Source organism: Papio anubis, chromosome 4 (assembly GCF_008728515.1).
Source record: "Papio anubis isolate 15944 chromosome 4, Panubis1.0, whole genome shotgun sequence".
NCBI lineage: Eukaryota > Metazoa > Chordata > Mammalia > Primates > Cercopithecidae > Papio > Papio anubis.
The window spans coordinates 113,965,559-113,985,738 of NC_044979.1; the positions used below are offsets into that span (position 1 = coordinate 113,965,559).

The 20,180-nt window shown below is 50.9% G+C and overlaps 2 protein-coding genes across 18 annotated transcripts in view; one reads left to right on the top strand and one right to left on the bottom strand.

The window, feature by feature from the left end:
- Nucleotides 1-1,387: 1,387 nt before the first annotated feature.
- On the top strand, nucleotides 1,388-14,674 carry YKT6 (YKT6 v-SNARE homolog). 2 transcript variants are annotated; one of them, XM_003896047.3, is made up of 7 exons: nucleotides 1,388-1,698; nucleotides 4,966-5,048; nucleotides 6,772-6,872; nucleotides 7,770-7,874; nucleotides 8,511-8,576; nucleotides 11,407-11,508; nucleotides 12,629-14,674. In XM_003896047.3, exons 1-7 carry the CDS (start codon nucleotides 1,595-1,597, stop codon nucleotides 12,662-12,664), a joined length of 597 nt encoding a protein of 198 aa, XP_003896096.1. In that variant the 5' UTR covers nucleotides 1,388-1,594; the 3' UTR covers nucleotides 12,665-14,674. The 2 variants fall into 2 exon arrangements, with proteins under 2 accessions (XP_003896096.1, XP_021791519.1); XM_021935827.2 differs by lacking the exon at nucleotides 11,407-11,508.
- A 4,983-nt stretch (nucleotides 14,675-19,657) lies between these two features.
- CAMK2B (calcium/calmodulin dependent protein kinase II beta) overlaps nucleotides 19,658-20,180 on the bottom strand; it is a 105,975-nt gene continuing 105,452 nt past the window's right edge. For all 16 annotated transcript variants that reach the window (XM_021935814.2, XM_031665385.1, XM_009203017.4 and 13 more), the window contains one exon: nucleotides 19,658-19,893. The gene's annotated coding sequence lies outside the window, so the exon portion shown is untranslated. The remainder of the gene's footprint in view (nucleotides 19,894-20,180) is intronic.

Sequence of the window (20,180 nt, forward strand, 5' to 3'; positions counted from 1 at the left end):
CACATGAGGCCAGGAGTTCAAGACCAGCCTGGCCAACATAGTGAAATCCCATCTCTATTAAAAATACAAAAATTAGCCGAGTGTAGGGGTGCATTCCTGTAATCCCAGCTACTCAGGAGGCTGAGGCATGAGAATCGCTTGAACCTGGGAGGCAGAGGTTGCAGTGAGCGGGATCACACCATTGCACTTCTGCCTGGGCAACAGAGCAAGACTCTGTCTCAAAACAAAACAAACATATATATATATATATATATATATATGCAAAGGAATGTTTCTCAAAACTACTGCTCCCAAGGGACATGTTGACATTTTTGATTGTGCAGTGGGGAAGGGGTAGGTTGGTACTGACATTTAGTGAGTACACAATGCACAAGGCAATCTCCCAACAACAAAGAACTATCCAAACCAAAATGTCAATAGTGCCAAGGTTGAGAAACCTTGATTTAGAGTAATGTTTAAAGTGATGCTGTTGTTTTTCCAATACATCATCTCTTTCCTATAATCTCAGATGCGGCTGCTTCTAGCATCACAATTTTGTGACCTTACTGACAACTTCCAAAGACCAAGTTCCTTTCTGATTACACGTGAAACTGTGCCCAACAAGGTTAAAGAAACTAGTAACTAACAGAAATCTTGAGCTTGTCTAGAGGACAGCCGATAAGGAAACAGTTTGCTATAATCCCCTCTGCTTATACAACTTCCTGAAACAGGTTGGAACCAATATGGCTGACTGGAGCCTGTGCAAAATAGACTTACTAGCCCGAGGAGCGGCCCTTTGATGTCACAGCCCGGATTTCCAGAGCTTGTTTTAAACCAACTCCTGAATCTGCATGTGATCCTTGAAGCAGCATGAAGAAGCAACAGCTCATGGCCAAGAGATTTTCTAAACGTTTCTTCGTTTCAGCCAATCACTGTCCAGCCCGAAACTCCAATTCCAAAATCTCTCCCTTAAATCTACTGCTGTGAAGCAAGTATTGGGAGCCAGACTTCAGCCCATCTTCTGTCTCCTTGCAAGGCTGCTTGGCAATACATCTTTCTTGCTACAAAAATCCAATGCTTGGGTGTTTGGTTTTACGTTGTGCGCAGGCAAATGCAGCCGGTTTAGTTTGGTAACACGTGATGTCACTTAATACACAAGAAACGGGTAAGTTATGGCATCCTCAGGGAACTGTGCCTCACTCATTCCTATCCGTAGACTTGCCTTCCTTCAACAACGCAAGCAAAAAGAAGGGTTCAGGCCGCTCTGGGAGGCCCAGCACCACCCAGCACAGGACAGTACAGTGTCCCGCTGAGCGCCCGACTTTACCTGGCGAGCAGGAAGGGACCAGGCTCACGCGAGGCGTGGAGCCCCGCCCCTCGTGGCATTGAACTTCCGTCCGCACATTTCTGCATCCGGGGTATGAGAACCCACAACCAGGCTGACCGGATCCGGAAGTGGGTTGAGAGCCGGGAGGAGGAAGCCGGCCGTGGCCCCGTCAGCAGCGGGCTGCTGAGAGACCGGTAGGCGGCGGCGGTCTCGAGGGGCGGCGGCCGCGCTGCTCCCTGAGAGCGGGTCCCGCGGCTGGGCAGGCGGGCGGCCTGAGGGCGCGGAGCCATGAAACTGTACAGCCTCAGCGTCCTCTACAAAGGCGAGGCCAAGGTGGTGCTGCTCAAAGCCGCGTACGATGTGTCTTCCTTCAGCTTTTTCCAGAGATCCAGGTGAGCGGCACAGGCTGATCGGCCGTGGCGGTCGGGCGGAGAGGACTGGGTGGGGGTCCGAGTCGGAGTGGGCCTGGGGTCGGGGGAGGAATCAGGGGAGGGTCAAGGAGCCCGGAGGATAGGGGCAGGGCAGGGCAGGGTGGCCGAGTGCGCGGGGTCTTAGAAGGCTGGGGTCAGGGGCGGGGCGGGGAGGGCCCGGGGTCTGCGGTCCGGGCTTGGTCTCCTATAGTGGAATCTGGCCGTGGACTGTGCTTTTGAGGAATCATCCAACATTCTCTCTTAAAGAGCTTATACCATTCTAGAATATATTTCCCTACTGAGTGTTTTTCAGATTTCTGTCGTGTATAATTTTTAAGGGGACTGTGAAATAGTGCAGGTTTCCAAGCTTCATGCCAAGATGTTCTGAATTAGTAGACTGAGGCCTCGAAATTTATATTTTAGACCAACACCTCCCACCCAGTGATTCTGACTCTGGGAGCCTGGGTGCCGCATCTTGAGGGCCATATTTTGATTTTCTAGCGGGGCTTCCCAACAATTCAGTATGAGAGATACTGATATGCTTTTTGTTTGTTTGTTTTTAATGGGTGAAGTCACTGAGGTACCAAGAGGTTATATCACAACCAGCTAGAACTAAAAGCCAGGTTTAACACTTTTTAGTCGGACACTAGTGGTACAAAAGGATTCCACACTGAAGATTGAAAGGAAACATGGGATCTGTAGGGCTTACAGGTTTTTACTTGTTTCTGGGGGCGCTTTAATTGCTGGAACGTGTTAGAAGTAACACAGACATTTCCAGACCATTCGTGGGAGGGAGTGGGGTGACTCAGGCACGAAAGAAGAAGGACCCTACGTGATCGGTATCTATGGTCATCTTGTCTCAAAGTCTGATGGAATCTGCCGTTTGGATTCTGTTTTCCCTGCTTCAGTGCAGCTGGTTCTTGATGAGAGTTCTTTGTCAAGGACTTGCTGGATATAAAAAAAAAAATTTGTTATTTTGTTGAAACTTTCTGCTCCTTTGAGTTCTTTTTTAAAAAATTTTTAATTGTGGTAAAATGGCACACAAAATTTATCTTCACTGTCTTTAAGCGTGTGGTGAGTGCAGTGATACGAAATAGATGGATAGTGTTGTGCAGCCATCACTGTCACTCGTCTACAGAACTCCTGTTTATCAAACTTTTATCAAACACCAACTCCCCATTCCCTTCTACCCCAGCACATGGCAACCACCATTCTAATTTGTCTCTGTGATTTTTACTTTTCTGGCGACCTTAGATAAATAGAATCATATAGTTTTTGTGTGTCTGGCTTATTTCATGTAGTGTAATGTCGTCAAGGCTCATGCATCTTGTTGCATGTATCAGAATTTCTTCCCTTTCTAAGGCTGAATAATCCATTGTATGTATTTAGCACATTTTGCTTATCTGTTCATCTGTCAGTGGACACCTGGGTTGCTTCCACATTACAGCCATTGTGAATGACACTGCTATGAACATGGATGTACAAATATCTCTTTAAGACCCTGCTTGTATTTTTTTGGTATTTAACAAATCGTCTTTGGAAACCAAATTAGCGGGTTCCAGGTGGCATCTTCGCCGCCCTATTCCACTACTCTGCCTCAGCCTTAACCGCCTCGTCAGAACTGCTGTTACTTCCAACCAATTCTTTTCCTTATTCCCTTCCATTAACGCTTGGGTCTCCAGAGTTCACCCTTGGGACTTGCTGCATCACCTTAGGACCACACTGGTTTCCAGCTATTCTTAGCTACAGGCGCTAAAGGACATCTGCTAATGGCAAAACAGCACATGTCCCAGCTGATTTTTTTTTTTTGATGGAGTCTGCTCTGTCACCCAGGCTGGAGTGCAGTGCTGTAATCTCAGCTCACTGCAGCCTCCTGCCTCCTGGGTTCAAATGATTTCTCATGGCCAACCTCCCCAAGTGGCTAGGTTGGGTGTGATGCCATGCAGCTAATTTTGTATTTTTTAAAATGAGATGGGAGTTTCAGCAATGTGGCCGGGACTGGTCATGAGCTCCTGACCTCAGGTGATCACCTGCCTCTGCCTCCCAAAGTGCTGGGATTGCAGGCTTGAGCCCTGGCGGAAATCAGCCTGAGCTCATTTCTTATAAGATCTCTTGCCCATGTGCCCCATAGCTGACAGATCAAGCCCAGAAGAAATGGTTTCCCAGCTTTTTTGGCCTTCGTATACATGCTGTCACAATGCAGTTCTTCCTTTGTCTCTTTATAGCCGTACCTCAAGTGCTATCTCTTTAGGTTTACTGCAAAGCCTTCCTTGTTTGAGGTCTTCTTTTCTGAGGGGTTATTTTGATCACTTCAGTCCTTCAAGATATTAACAGGTAATACTATGTGTGCAGGCATTGTTGCAAGTGCTTTACACGTATTACCTCGTTTAACTGTTGCACAAATCTTGATTTTTTTATTGTGGAGGCACAGCACACAGGCCCAGAGTCAGGCCTTCAGTTACCTATATGGCTCTGCTGGAGCCTGCTGCAGACTTGCATTTGAGCACCTTGCTCTGATGGCCCTGGCTGCCCTTTATATCACATCCCCAATTGGAGGCTCCTTGTCAGCACCTGTTCCTCTGGCTGTACCATCTCCTATGACTGTTCTGTTCTGGATAGATCTCTGTTGAGCCTATGATGGACCTTCTCCCTTTCACCCTTTGTCTGAGCCATTTCCCACTTTTTTGTCTTGGATAAGCAGTTTGCTTTTATTCCATCCAGAGTGCCTTGCGCTCGGTCTGTGGACGAGCCCCAGCAGACCTGAGCTAGCATTCACTATGGGCGTATGTGGCATTGCAAGGGTCTGTCATGTGGACACAGCCGTAAATGGTTGTGCATTTCTGCCTGACAGTTTTTGCACTACTATTTTTCTAGTGCAGTTCTTATTTGTCCTGCTTCTTGGAAGTTATTGGGACCTTGAGAGCAGGACCTACCTCTTGTTTTTCCATTGCATCTCCAATTATACTCTGATGAAAATGTACAATTGACTGTATCCTGTGGAAAAACCCCCAGAAAATTCACCTGTTTTGGTGAGCTAGGTAGCAAACAGATGTAGCTTTCATGGGGATGATGATTCATAATTATCAGTAATTGTGCTCATTTATAGAGTGTTTGTTACTAAGGGTGGGAGGGAAAGGAATGAAACCAAGAAGCAATGTCTACTTAATGTATAAGCCCAGAGGTCACTTTCCACTGTGTTGAGGACAAGGTGATAAGAAGTAGGCAATAAATACATTTTGTGTTTCTTAGCGTTCAGGAATTCATGACCTTCACGAGTCAACTGATTGTGGAGCGTTCATCGAAAGGCACTAGAGCTTCTGTCAAAGAACAAGGTAAGAAGACCCTCCAACTTCTGTGCGTGTGCTGGCCTGGCTGCCATGCCTCACCTCACACAGCACCCAGCTCTCTCCTTTCTACTGGGACCCCACTCCTCCTCTAGCTTGTTCTCTCTTTTCCCCCTCTTCCTTTTCCTATTTATGCAGAATTCTGTGCCCACTGTTGAAGTCTGAGCTTCCCAGATAAAATTGCCCTTAGACTCATTTAAGATTAGGGTCTGACTCTTTTGGAGCAGTAAGCAGCCTTCACATCGTATTCTTCCCTATCCTCTCCAGAGTTGCAGACCCCTCAAAAAAGAATTTCCAGCTAGCACTGTTGAGGTACTATATGCATTCTGTGCATCATAGATTTTTTGACCAGGAATCTGAAAAAACTATTTTTTCTTTCTAATAATTCAGGTTTAGGCATTTATTTAGATGTGTATGTTATACGGACAGATCAGGAAAGAGTTACATGAGTTTCATTAGGTAGAGACAAAGATCATCTCACACATATGCTAACCTCAAGTCACGTGACATAGAGTTACTGAATTGATTATATAAATGTCAGTTATGATACAGGCAGGATTGAATATATACACTTTATGTGGGATCTCTGTGCTGTTAACATCACAGAAGTGAAATATTCAGTGTTCTTGCTCTGTTCTCCTTCAAACTGTGTCTGCCCTTCCCACATTTATTACTTAAAGACGATTCCCCCACTGACCAGGTTCTCAGTTTCTTTGGAGGGTATGCACTTTGACCCCATGTTTGAATCTTAATTGGGGATGGTATACAAAATCTGGAGAGCATTGGTGACAATCTCCTGTCCTCTTCCTCCTCCTCATTCTTGTTCTTGTTTATCTCTGCTCTTTTCTGATTTCAGGGGCTCACCATCATTCCCTCCTCTTTTATTTGTTTTTCTGTTGTTTAGTGTTGGAATCTTCTGGGTCAGATCTTTAAGGACAAGAAGGTTCTTATTCGTAAGCTGTAATCCTTACGTTTCTCTTTCCTTGGGGATATGGTTAGCTGTATCAACTCTGAATCCTTTCAAAGTGATGAAAATGAACAATCCTGTGGATTGTGAATATTTTGCAGAAGATCTATACAACTGTACCTTTCAATCATATAAGGATTTTAGCACAGTGCACTGGAGGCCTTAGCTGGCAGTGGCTAATCTTTTTCTAGACTAACCCCCTTACTCCCAGTCACCCAGCAGAGTGGAGCAAACCCAGCAGGCTGCTATAATATGGAAAACTGAGGCCCTGGGTGGTAATTTCCTGTCTTTCAGCTGCTCTGAAAGGATTTTTTTTTAAGAAAGCAGAGGCCTCTTGGCTTGTCCAGGGTTCCCTAAGTTTGGGAGCAGCACAGAGCCCCAAGGGCTCCGAATCCCCGAGATATAGCTTGGCCTGACCTGAGCTCAAGGAAAACACTTGGAAATGCTCCTGGGGACATGTTGTCTAGGGTGTGTTTTCTGCAATGCTGGCTGTTCCTTTTAAGCCCTGGCTTTGCATACTGGGCCTCTGGGTATTTACTGGTCCTAAAGCAGGTGTTGGGCCAAGCTCCTCTGTGTGGCCCATTTGACTGTGCTGCTAAGCCTCTCCACGAGACTTGCCCAGAGCTATTGAGCTTCAGAGTGACTTCATTTGGCCTAACATTGTGATGCTTTGATTTGGGGGGATTAAAAGAAGTCTGAAGCCCTCATGTCAGCATCCATGTGTCTGATCTCTTGTCTCCTTAGACTATCTGTGCCATGTCTATGTCCGGAATGATAGTCTTGCAGGTGTGGTCATTGCCGACAATGAATACCCATCCCGGGTGGCCTTTACCTTGCTGGAGAAGGTGAGTTTTTGATTTGCCTCTACTGGACTTGGATGATGAATGGCCATATTTATGGACTGGGACAGGGGGTGATGGCAGCGTCTGAGGCATAAGGGATGAAATGATGTGTCCAAAGTCAACACGTTTTTCAGCCCCCTTTCCTGCAATCCAAGAGACAATTTGGCCTCCCTGCATGGGTTTCCTCCCCGGTGCTGTCCGTCATTTGACCGGGGTTTAGGCCACTGAGTCACAGCATCTCTGGGATGGGACCTTTGGAGACAGCTGTGCCTCGTGTTCTCGCCCCCTGTGCTTCTGCTCAAGGAGTCTCCCTCTTGAATGCCCTCACTCTCCACATTGCCTCCTGCAGTTGCTGCATCCCTCCACCTTGATGTCAGTCAGTTGTACCACAGAGCTTAGCATCTAAGCATTCTTTAATTTTTTGTGTGTACAGTGCTAATTACTAATACAAACTCTTTGAAGTCAGAGGCTTCATCCTATACCCCAGAGCACCAAAATACCTCCAAACACATGGAATCTGGTGGTTTCTTAAATCCAGGGGACCTAATTCTCTTTAAAAAAAAATTGCTTTGGAAAATTAGAGGGCCAGTGCCCTTTTTTTCTGGAAATCTGTGGTTTAAAATTCAAATACCTTTATTACTCCCCAGGTGAGGTTCATCTCAGGCTGGGCATACTTTTGATTCTCAGAATATTTAGGATACGTTTTAATGATAAAAATTTGGAAATAACTTTAGCCTACATTTTCTCTGTTGCCATTATATCTCCCCCTCATTCCTCCTTCCTGGGCTCTGGGGGCCAAGGAGCCTCATTCAGGGTGAGGTGCTCAGGGGTGAAGCCCTGTCGTTGAGACTACTGGTGAGTGCAAAGTGGGAGGCTTGTTGAGGCTCCTTTGTCTTGCAGGTACTAGATGAATTCTCCAAGCAAGTTGACAGGATAGACTGGCCAGTAGGATCCCCTGCTACAATCCATTACCCAGCCCTGGATGGTCACCTCAGTAGATACCAGGTAGGGTTAAAGGAAGCTTCATGCAGACACCATGTGGCCCAGAATCCATGTGAAACTGAAAAAGCCAACTGCCCTGATAGTTCTGGTCTGGTTGCTTCTGACAGCTTCTGATGCTGGTGGTCTCTCTCAAGCCTTCTGTTTGAAAAACAGAGAATCCACCTTCAGACCTGGGAACCCAAGCTGTAGGCAGGCTTTGGGTTTCTGTTACATGTTAAACAGGCTGTGGGTTTTTTTTTTTTTTTTTTTTGAGATGGAATCTCGCTCTGTTTCCCAGGTTGGAGTGCAATGGCGCAATCTCGGCTCACTGCAACCTCCGCCTCCTAGGTTCAAACTATTCTCCTGCCTCACCCTCCCAAGTAGCTGGGATTACAGGCATGCGCCACCACGCCCGGCTAATTTTTGTATTTTTAGTAGAGACAGGGTTTCACCATGTTGGTCAGGCTGGTCTCGAACTCTTGACTTCAGGTGATCCACCTGCCTCGGCCTCCCAAAGTGCTGGGATTACAGGCGTGAGCCACTGTGCCCAGCCCAGGCTGTGGTTTTTAACCTGTGGAAGCTTGTCCAGCTTCCTCGGTTTTGGGCTTTGTTTCCAGGTAGCCACTTCAGTCCTGACTATTATTTTTCACTCTTTCCTAGAACCCACGAGAAGCTGATCCCATGACTAAAGTGCAGGCCGAACTAGATGAGACCAAAATCATTCTGGTAAGCAGGAAGATGGAGAGCAAGCCCAAGAACTGAGGTGGGGGTGCGATTTGCCACTGGCCAGACATGCACAGATCCATCCTCATTTTAATAGAATAGTAACTACAGCACTCTCCAGGAAGTGGGATTGCCCACCCCCTCCCTCACCGCAGGCATCAGACTCTCTCCTATACCCTTGTCTTGGTTAATGGCACCCATTGTTTCTAGGGAACCAAGCTGGGAACCATTGGAACCCTCAAGTCTCCCTTCCCCGTGGCTACTGCCTGTCTGGGCATTTACTGGGTTCCTAGGGTTTGGCCTCTGAAGACCTGGATTCCCACCCTGGTGGCTTTGTTAGGGTGTCAGGTGCCTCCACACCCCACAGGTGCCTCCCCTTGCAGGGTTTGCATTGGAGGTGAACAGATTGAACCACAGTACACTGACCACAGGGCAGTTTCTGGAATACGGGCCCAGGGTTGTCACATAGGCCCATTTGAAAAGAGCCGGAACCCTGCATTTTGAGCTGAAATCTCCTGATTTGTAACTGCTGCCTCAACTCCCTTTTTTTTTTTTTTTTTAGTTTTTGCATACAAGTGGAATGTAAGCAGCCATCTGCTTTTCTCAGGTTTGGCTCTTACGGCCTTTGCCTGTAAGTGGTCCCCTTGCTTCCTGCTCACCTCCAGTCTGTCCACCAGACAGTAGTCATTGATCTGCACAACTTAGAACCCTTCAGCAGCTCTCAGATCCACCCCAGGATAAAGTGCAAACTCCCTAACTCACAGTCTCCTGACTGCACCCTGTTCTCTCTTATACCCTTTCCTGCCCAGCTCACACACAGACGACTGAAGGTTGGGCCTTCCTGATCAGATGTCAGTTTTGTTACTGCTTGTTTACATGTCTCCCTGACCTGCGTATAAGCACTGGGACATTTTTCCATCCTGCTCATGACACAGTGCCTAGTTTATACCGTGCTCAGCAGTTGATAGATACCTAGAGTAGATTGAAGCCCAAATACAAAGCTTTACCATTACACAGGCATGGCTTTAGTGTGTACATCAGCGTCTCCTGGGGTTGGGGTTGTTGGCCTGGGGTGGAGCCTGGGAATCTGCATTGTATAAAAAGCATCCCAGGGGCTTCAAACACATGTCTGCTGACCGCACTCCAAATAACGTGACTTTGGAATGAATAATAGACGTGAAAGTCTCATGGTATCTGTGTCTTTTGAAACCTTGTGAGCTTGTTTACCACCTGGGTGGCATTTCTCCGTTTTCTCCTCAAGCCATCTCTTCTGTTGCTCAAGTCCTAGTCTGAGTACCATGACACCTGGGACACCCGCTGTTTCTCCTCTCCCCACGGTGGTGTGTGGATGAGTCCTATTCGCACAGCCTTATCTAGCTGCAGTTGTAAATCTAGATGATTGGTGTGCATATCTGAATCAGTTAACTTTTTGTGTTAAAAATTTGAGTTGCTCAGCTGTGTGTAGGGATGAAGGACATTCTTGCTGGCTCCTCGTTCTGTGGCGCTTCATGTGTGCATCCAGCTGCTGCAGCAGTGGCCATCTGGGGAGAGAAGTGAGCTGCTGCTTCCTGAGGGCCCTGGTGGCAGAGCTGCTGGCTCTTGTGAGGCCTCCATCTCTAGACCCCTTCCCATGGGGTCAGTGTTTTCATTTCCTAAGTCAGAGTTTGTAGTGATGACATGTAGGACATAGCCCGTTTAGAAGGCAGGACATGTTCTGTCATAGTGTTGTCCGGTATATATTTGAGGCATGTATGTAACTTAGAATTTTCTAGGAGCCATATTTTGAAATGATAAAAGGAAAATAAGTAGAATTTAATTAAATAATATATTTTACTTAACCCAGTATATCCAAATACAATTTTTCCAACATGTAATCAGTATAAAATTTACTATTTTTTTCAGTATAAAACTTATTAATGAGGCATGCGTGAGTTTGCATCTGAAGTCTGGTGTGTCTGCGCTCAGAGCACTGCTCAGTTTGGACTCACCTCACATCAAGTGCTCAGTAGCCATTTCCCACCACCTTTGTTTCCTGTGGCTGCTGTCAACAGATACCCTCAGCTATTTGCTGTTAACAAGTAGCCCTGTGGGCCTGGCTGGTGTCTTTTGGGGCTCTGAGGGAGAGTCTGTCACAGGCCTCTCTCCAGCCTCTGGTGGCTGCTGGCCGTCCTTGGCGTTCCTTGGATTAGAGGTGTATCACTCCAGACTCTGCCTCTGCCGTCACGTGACCTTCTCTGTGTGTGTTTCCGTTTCTTACCAGGACATCAGTCATGGAATTAGATGCAACCCTAATCCAGTATTACCTCTTCCTAACTAGTTACATCTGCCAAGACCCTATTTCTAAATAAGGTCACATTCAGAGATTCTGGGGATGTTAATTTCTGGGGCACAGTTGGGACGGGGAGGTGGTGTGGGTCACTCTCCAACCCAGTGCAATCATATAGTGCCAGCTACTCTTTTTCCAAAGCCCCATGCACACACACATGTGTGCGCGCGCACACACACACAAATGTATATATAAATGTGTGTGTAGTTTTCCTGAGTGGGAGTTTTCCTGGAGTGCTGGTTATCTAAGCCTGTGCTGGGGACAGCTTTTTGGGAAGTCTGCTACATCCCAGTTAGATCTTCTAGATTTCACGGGAATGTCACCAGGTTCTGTTCCATCCACTTGGACAGTAACTATTCTTGGACCGAGTCTTGACACCTAGAGGTGAAGTTTGTGTGTGTTGAAGTGGAACCCAGGTTAGGCGCTTTCCCCCATGACTGAAGTACGAGGGGCTCATGTTAGGGCATGTACTGAACAGAGCTGGGTTCTCTTCTCTCTTTTGTCCAGCACAACACCATGGAGTCTCTGTTAGAGCGAGGTGAGAAGCTAGATGACTTGGTGTCCAAATCCGAGGTGCTGGGAACGCAGTCTAAAGCCTTCTATAAAACTGTGAGTACCCAGCACCTGCTGCCTCCTGGGTGTTCTCTCCAGAGAGCAGTTGCAGCTTGCTGCTTCTGGCACTCTCCACTATAAACAGGTCTTTCTTAGACTATTGAATCATGGTGGATGGGGATTTCACTCCTTGTGCAACCAGAGCCTAAGGCGAGCGCCTCAGACCCAGGTGGTTGGAGGCAGTTCACTTGGGCACCAATGGAGTCAATGCAGGCTGAGGCCTTGTTCCAACCCTGCCTCTGATCTGCCCTCTGCTGCTCTGGCTTATTTCTGAACTCCTACCCCCGGTCCAGGAAGGCTGGTTCAAGTTCTGATCACCAGAGATTTACTATTGAATCTTACTCCTCTTTCTGCTGAGTAGTTAGACATAAGTCTTCAGGATTCAAGCAGTTCAGCCTTCCTGAAGAGGTTCTTAAGCTTTTAGTTAATTTCCCTTTGACAGAAATATTTCATTGACAAGTATGGGTGCTGCTGACTGCTGCTTTCTCTCAGGTCAGTGCTCATGTCTTCCTGTGTGGAGATGGCCCATGGTTGGACAGTCATAGGGACAAATATACTTGGTCTGTCCACACACATTTGTTTTCATGTGCACATTGGAGGGAGATGGCTAGGTGGGATTAGGAAGATAGTCTGTGACCAGAAAGCAAGAGAGAAGGTGGCAACAGTGGTCCCCACAAACCACATCCCGAGTGGGAACCACATCTGTTGTTCTCAGGACCATCTTCTAGGAAGAAACACCACCGTGGTGGTCAGATAGCATTGTTTGAAGACAAGAGTAGGGCAAAGTTAAGATATTCTGCCAATCCCATTTGTATTGGTCCTTTGCTTGCACCTGGCCTAACTGTGGGAATTTTACTCACTTTTTGATAGCATTAATGGGGTGTGAGAAAAGAAGGAAAAAAGGATCCCAGACTAGTTTTGGAAACTGGGGCCCGCCTTGTGCTTGGTGATGGGAATTGCTTGTGGACAGCTTCCCTCGAGGCCTCCCCCACCCCGTTCCAGTGCTAGTTTATCTGGCTGGCTGTGTCCTGTGGAGCTCCCTCTACCACTGCCAGGACTGGGGCTTTCCTGACTTCCTCAGTACTCCTTCTCAGCTTCTCTTTGTTTTTTTTCCAAGGCCCGGAAGCAAAACTCATGCTGTGCCATCATGTGATGCAGCCTGCCAGAGGCCCAGCGCTGGAATGGCACCATCATTCACATCAGAACTGCAGCCCCTGGAAAAGAAGAGACAGCCATAGACAAGGAGCCAGAGTGGCGGCAGACTGGCCATTTTTATTTTGAAGTTCCTGGGAGAAAAGGATGGTGGAAGGGTGGCGAATGTTCAAATTCATATGTGTGGTAGTGATTCTTGGAAAGAATTTGAGGTCCCCAAAGGTGTATTTTTGGGCAAATGAAACCATAAACTCCAACTGGCTTCTGTAGATGCCAAAGGGCTCTTTTTCAGCTAACCCTGGGAAGGCTCTGTGGGAGGGAGGTCAGAGCCAGCTGTTTCTCGATCTTTGGTATATCTTTGGATTTTATTTGTACATTAATGATATTAACACTCCGGTGGGGGGGGTGGGGAGTCCCTGATGCTAGGGCTGGGGTGGGTGGAGTTTGAAGACTCTTGGGAAAGCCTCTCCTGGGGCCACTGTTGGGGGTGGGAGTGAACCCACCACAGTGGCCACAGGCAGGCCCCCACTTCAGGCCCAAGGCCTGGGGCTGGGGGAACAGTCACTGGGTCTCAGATTCTGAGACTGTTGTTTAGCTTCCCTTTCTGCTAGGACTGGCTTCCCACAGAGGGCAGGGCCCATCCTAAGCAGCTTCCAAGTCCCACAAAGGTGGCTTGTGGGAGGGTTTAGAAGGAGCTGCATTGTGAGCAGGGAGTGTGTGGGTTGAGGTCGTACCAGCAAGTAGACTAGGAACTGAGCCCAGGAAAGGGGGATGTTCTCCTGGTGTTTGGATGGTCAGCTGGGAGTGTCTGTCATCAGGGGAAGATCAAACACAGGTGCACTCAGCTGCCCAGGGCCTCTGGGACACTTGCCTTGACTTGCAACTTGCCTTGAACATCACGATCAAAGCAGCAGGTGCTGTGGTCTCTCAAAACTGGTTTTTATTTGCCTCTCTGGCTGCAAGACTGCCTTGAACCGCCTGAGGCCTATGCATCTGAACAAGTGGCTCTCTCCCATGGGCACCAGGAGTGGGTGCCAGCCAACCTGAGGACTCCCAGCACCCCACCTGTGGTCTGGCCAGCATAGACTTGCTAGTTCCTTCTTGGTCAGAGGCAGCTGCATGGGGGATGGAGGCCAAGGGGTTGGTCTAAGCTGTGCCCTGCCACCTGGCAGGAGGCCCACTCACAGCCCAAGTCATGGAAACAGACTGGAGCAGCCCAGGAGATGGGCCCAGGATGTTCCAAATCCCTTGGGTCCTAGTGTTACGTTCCAGGCTGCCAACCTGTGCTCAGGATGCATCCCTGGGATCCAGCCCCCATGAAAGCTCCTGCTGGGATGGTGTCATCTACGTTTTGAACCAGTGTGGTATGGTCCTTGGGAGCCCTGCTCTGAGCTTGCCACACTGCTGAGAGCACCCACTGTCCTGACCAGAGTCTCAGTGGTCCTGACCCCCAGTGTGGGCAGGGGCTGGGCAGGAGGGTGGTGTCTGCCATGGGTTCAGAGGACCCCACCTCCTGGATGGTTTACCTGCTGCTGCCCATTTTCTCTGGGTACTGCTGGCCAGAGGACTTTGGCCTACTGCTGAAGAGCCTGTCCATGCCATTTTCCTACTGCCATAGACACCCTAAGCCGAGGGCCCCTTGAGGCCCAGACCCAGCCTGCCCACTGGTGCCAGAGACGGAGTGGGGTGGGCCTGGATCTGAGGGATGCTACCTCTCCCTCCCCACTTGAGGACCCTGGGGAGAGATGGGGGCGGGGAAAATGGAGGTGTGAATTTGGGGTAAGAGGAAGTGAGATCTCCGCTTGCAGATCAGCCCCTGCCAAGCAGGGCGGGCTGGCTTGACTCAGGCCGTGTGAGATAGAGGGCCCAGCCCGGCCCCGCCCACAGATCCCCTGCTCCTTTTGTGTTCTGTTGTAAATCACTTGGCAAGACTGTATTTTAGGAACTGCTGCCTAACTTCCCTGTGTTCTGTTTGAGAGGCGCCTGTCTGGATAAAGTTGTCTTGAAATTCCACAGTGGTCCTGTGCTTTCTTTGTGCTTCAGGGGAACCCTTCCCTCACCAAGCCCCGGGGAGAGAGCGGCCTCGTACTGTATGCCTGCATGCCTGCTGCACGCAAGGGTCCAAGTTATGCTGGCTGGCCCCTGTCCAGGAGTGATAGCTGCAGGCCTGACTCCTTCACCTCCTTTCTCTAGATGTTGCTAGCAGGAACTGTATTTTCTTTTTTGCTGTTAACCAGGTGAGGGAGCCCTGGAGTAGAAGCAGCCCTGTCATTGCTGAATCCTGTTGCCTGGTCTTAGCTGCAACCAGGAGACCCCCTCTGGGAAAGCTGCCTCATGGCTGCAGAGCCATGGGACAGGAGGCCCCATCCTGATCCTGCTGTAGGCTTCCTGTCCCTCGCCGCTGAGCTGACCCCAGGGTCAATCTGAGACCACCTGGCATCCCACCAAGCACAGGTGGCAACTTTTCAGGAGCAGAGGGGGCTCCACAGGGTGCCTGGAAGCTTCCTGCTTCCTAGAAGAGCCAAAGCTGACCCCTGCAGGTTGTTAGGTGAACCAGGGGTAAGTCAAATTCAAGTCTTGCATCAGGTTTTGAGTTCAGGGAGCCCTCTGAAGCCTCTGCAGCCTCCCAGGGAGATGGGCCCAAGGCTGCTTTCAGCCTGTACTTGTGAGCCTGGAAGGCAGAGACCTCTGTCTGGCCCAGCAAGCAGCCTTGAGCAGTGCTCAGCTTTTCCTGTTCTGAGGACTTGCCAGACCTGGGTGGGCAGGCGTAAACCTTGGGGTCACATGGCCCAGGGAGCTTTGTTCAGAGGGTGCTATTTAAAAGTGATGAATGGGCCGAGCACAGTGGCTCACCCCTGTAATCCCAGCACTTTGGGAGGTCGAGGTGGGCGGATCATTTGAAGTCAGGAGTTTGAGAACAGCCTGACCAACATGGTGAAACCCCATGTCTACTAAAATACAAAAATTAGCCAGGCATGGTGGCAGGCACCTGTAATCTCAGCTACTCAGGAGGCTGAGGCAGGAGAATCACTTGAACCCAGGAGGGAGAGGTTGCAGTGAGCCAAGATCGTACCATTGCATTCCAGCCTGGGTGACAGAGTGAGGCTCCCTCTCAAAAAAATGTAAAAATAAAAATGATGAATGAAATGCTCATCAGTGGTGTCCCTTTTGCCTGTAGCGCTTGGCCCAGTACAGGATGGCTTAGTCCTGTGTGCTGTGCCCTAAAACCTCATCAGAGTTGCTGCCCTGATGGCATCTGCAGAAGGGCCTCAGGAATAATGCATGTGAGGGTGCACGATCCGCAGTGCCTGCAGCCTTCCTGGGGGAGGCCTGGCCTGGAAATCCTCCTCCGATTACAGCTGATAGGTGAGTGGAGCCCTAGATACCATGTTGGGGACAGACACCGCAGCACTCATGGGCACTGGCCTAGATTCTTTGCAACTGGCTTTTGGGACCTGCCACCTGGCCACCCACACACCTGAGAGCACCTGTCCAGGTGCAGACCATGAGGAGCAAGAAGCTGACATCCAGGGCCGCTCTGCCACATGAAGGTGTTTAACCAGATGCTCAGGGTGGAGGAGGAGACTGAGGGCTTTAGCCAGTTCTGGGGGATCCTTCAGGCTCCCTGCCCATAGTGGACAGGACCGAGCGTGTGTAGGGGCACTCGTCTTGTCAGAAGTTACTTGGACCCAAAATGCAGGCGTGTTTAGTGTCTGGGACTGTTTTGAAGCCCATCCTTCTGTTTCAGGAAAGTACCATGGCACTGCCTGGGACACAGGTGTGGAGGGGAGCCAAGGGCAAGGCCACACTCTCAGCAGGTTGCCATGGAGATATGAGGGTGCATCAGGGGGCCCAGCGGGGGCCACGAGGGTGCATCGGGGAGGGAGGAGGGCATTGAGGCTGAGAAGGGCCAGCATAGCACAGGCAGTTGCAGTTGCTTTCCCGGGCTGGGCCTGAGCGTGTGTCCTATGGGGCCAGGCAGCATGGGTGGTGGGTGGAGCCTGAGGACAGGAGAAACTTGGCAGGGGGTTACTCCTTACTCCAACCTAAGGGTTTGCTTTTAGCTTGGGCTGGAGATGCAGAGGGAAGGACTGAGGGGTGCCTATCTCCTTCACACCCAGGATGAAGTCCCCAAGCCTGGGCTGGCCCACAGGTCTATAGCACCTGGTCAATCTGGCCTGGCATCTGGCTTCCCTGTCTCCCTGTCTCCATTCCAGCTCTCTGTCCTGGATTCTGGGCTGGTTGTATGGCCTCTGCTGGAGCCTCCTGGCCCCCATGATGGCTGTTTACTATATCTCCTTGCGCCTTGCCTACGTCTGGTGTTGGAGGCTGATATCCACACAGGCCTGTGTGCCGTCTGTCTGCATAATCCACTGGGGTGGAGCCTGGCTCTGTGGTCACTGTGTGTCCTCAGCGTCCAGAACAGCCAATACATGTAGCAGGGGCGAAAGGAGACAGCAGCCAGCCAGAGGTCTTGGTCCTGGGGCTCCTTCCTGCCCAGAGGCTGCCCCTGGCCACATCTTTAGCAGCCACTGAGGGGGAATGGGGAGTTCAGGGGCGTTGGGGGCTGGGATCCAGTTTCAGTTCCAGCATCCAGGGTGGACAGCCCTGGGCCCAGAAGACTTCAGAGGACCAGAGGAAGAGGTGGGGACAGCTGGTGGAGCTATGATCTATGACTAGTGCCCTACCTGGGGTGAGCTGTTCACCCTAGAGCAGCTCAGGAATGTCAGGGCCAGCTCAGGGCTCCATAGCACTACCTTCTGTTGGAGGAGGGGCCCAAGTAGGGTCTTGGCCAGGGACCGGGCTTGAGTCTGTATTTTGGCGCAGGAGGTTGGCAGGATTCCAGCTAAAGCACCCAGCTGCACTTGAAGCAGTTTGTCCTGTTTTTCTTTTATTTGCAGTTTCCCGAGACAGAACAAAATAAGAATAATTTTTGTACACTTACAAGGCTCAGAAAGAAAAGACAATGAAACTCAGCAAAAAGAGAGAGGAGGGGAGGCCAGCCAGCACCGTGGGCAGCCGACCCCTTGCAGCGCTGGCCAGCGGCCGCCGCCACCACACCGTAGACACCTAGCTAGCAGAGCGGTGTGGCTTGCTCTTTAGGGGTCATGCAAAAGAATTATCCCCCAGAAAAAAAATCCCCAAATTATCCCAGACAGGCAGCTCCGTGGAGGTGACAAGGTGAGAGGGAGAGGAGGGAAGGAGGCCCCAGGACGCCAGGGTGGCCGGCCGCTGGGCCACACGCTGTCCGTGGTGAGCCCTGCCGCTGTCCCATGGCCCAGGGAGCCACTGGTGCGGAGCCCGGCAGATGTTTACCCTGTGTTCATGGATGGGGACAGCTGTCCTGGGCACAGCGTGGACGGAAGATGGTGTCCACTCTGAGTGTTCATCGGTGGACAGTCCCCTTGGAGTTTAGGATCCTGTGTCCTGTTCCCCATTCTGTGCCCCTCCCTTGGCTTGATTTGTAGGGGAAGATAAAGAAAATCTTTGTTGAAAACGATGTGAATTGAAGGTGGGCAGGCACTGGGGCAGGAGCCCCCGACCCTCTGCAGTCAGGGCTTCTGACCACTCCCACCCAACCTGGCTTCTGACCCACCCTGCAGCCCCACCGTGCTTGGGCTTGCCCTGTCCCCGAGCTCCCCCATGGTACACACCATCACAAGGGGCTGGGGACCCACCGCCTCAAACCCAGGCAGCCGACACTCAGGAGCACAGGGCTGGACCCTGCCCTCCATCCGCTGGTGTCTTGGGCCCTATGCCCACCTGTTTCTGTCCCCAGCCCACCTTATCTCCATAGCTGCATCCCTGGCCCACCTAGAAGGTGCCCTCACACGCACTGCAGCCCACCAAGGTGCTCTCACACCTGACACTGCACGGGCAGCACTGCCCTCACGCCTCCCACGTGCCCTAGGCTGGCTCCCACTGTAGCTTTTGCTCCCTTCTGCTCCCAGCCCAGATTCCAAAGGCACTCCCACTTCAGCAAACCACTGCACAGACCCTCATCTCAGCCCAGAAGCTGGGCAGCCACCACCTCTGACCCCGCTCTGCCACTTGCTGTACCACCCGACCAAACCCCAAGCCCCAGGCTTTCCCAAACTCCATCAGCAGACAAATATGCCCAGACACAAAGCCTGGCCTCCCCTCCTAGCTTCAGTTGGGGGCTCAGGGACTTGAGTAAGGCCTGCAGTCCTTTGTCAAAAGTCTGTTCCCCATTGTGGGGCGCGGAGAAGCCGAACAGGCTAGGGGAGGGCCAAGGGGTGGAAACAGGGTCGGGAGCTGCCAGTGCATCTGCTGCTGGCTGGCAGAGAAGAGACAGACACCTCACACAGGAGGGAGGCCAGCCCAGGCAGAGTCCTCTTGCCACAGCTGGCTGTGTTGGAGCTGTAGCCAGCAGTGCTATCTCTTGCTCGGCGAGAGGCCCGAAGCTAAGCTGTGCCCCTCTTTGCACTTTATTCCCCTAGAAGGACCAGAGCTGGAGTCCTGGGTGTGTGGGGGCATCTCTGATGGCCTTGGGGACGGGACTCCGGTCTCAATACTCCAGGGGGTGAGGGGCCGGCCTGGGCTCTGCCGAAGGGTTGTCCGTGCTGGGCGTGTGGGGATACCGGGCACGGAAAACCCACACCTAGCCCTTCAGGGGATGAAAGGAAGGGAAGGGAAAGCAGGAACAACAGCAACTCTCAGGCACAACTAGCGGGAAAGGAGGCAGCCCAGCGGGCCCCACAGCCCCTCCCAAGAGACAGCTGACAGTCACGACAGCCAGCGAGCACACCATGTGGAGCCCATGCGTTGGCGGGAGGATGCAGACACCTTAGGTGTGGGGTGTGTGCGTTACCTACAAACTAACACCGTTCAGCACGCGACAGGGGCCTGGCAGACAAGTTCATGTCCCAGCTGGTCCCCCAGAGGCCAGGAGCACAGACGGACACACGTGGAGCTTGGGTGGGGAGCGGCCCCACGAATGCCAGTGATTTTTACAGCTTTTTCCTTCCTTTAGTTTTTTTTTTTTTTTTTTTCATTTCATCTGATGTCAATTTTTTGTGGTTGTCGTCGTCATCTTGTTTTTTTGTTTTGTTTTGTTTTTAAACAAATCACATCTGGTCTTGTTTTTCTGCAGACACAGGCACCAGGGGAGGGAACGAGGCAGACACAAACATGCGACAGGCAGGCCGTGTGCCCGAGGGCAGTCGGGCTCCAAACACCAACTCTGTCCGGCGAAACCAGGGCGCAGCTCTGAAATGGGGCGGGTGGGTCAGCTCCTCAGCAGCCCCCTCTCCCGTCCACCCCCAGGCTCTGCTGTCTGCCACACGGCACTGCAGAGAGGGTTAAAGTCCGGAAAAGGGCCCACTCGGGAAAGGGGTTCAAGGTGCCCAACCCAATTGCTAGTATCCCTGTAAAACTGGGCTCTGGGCTCTGGGCCCGCTGCACCCGCCACCTGGAGACCCCCCATCTGGGGTTCTAACAGTCCTCACAAACAGGGCATGGTGCCCAGGATTGTGCTGCCTGGGGCCCATCCACCT

Bases quoted from the DNA above. Each gene is read 5' to 3' on its own strand.
- YKT6 (XM_003896047.3), top strand. From the start codon at position 1,595: ATGAAACTGTACAGCCTCAGCGTCCTCTACAAAGGCGAGGCCAAGGTG. The intron at 5,049-6,771 runs GTAAGAAGACCC...TTGTCTCCTTAG, and splicing joins AGCTTCTGTCAAAGAACAAG to ACTATCTGTGCCATGTCTAT. The intron at 6,873-7,769 runs GTGAGTTTTTGA...TTTGTCTTGCAG, and splicing joins CCTTTACCTTGCTGGAGAAG to GTACTAGATGAATTCTCCAA.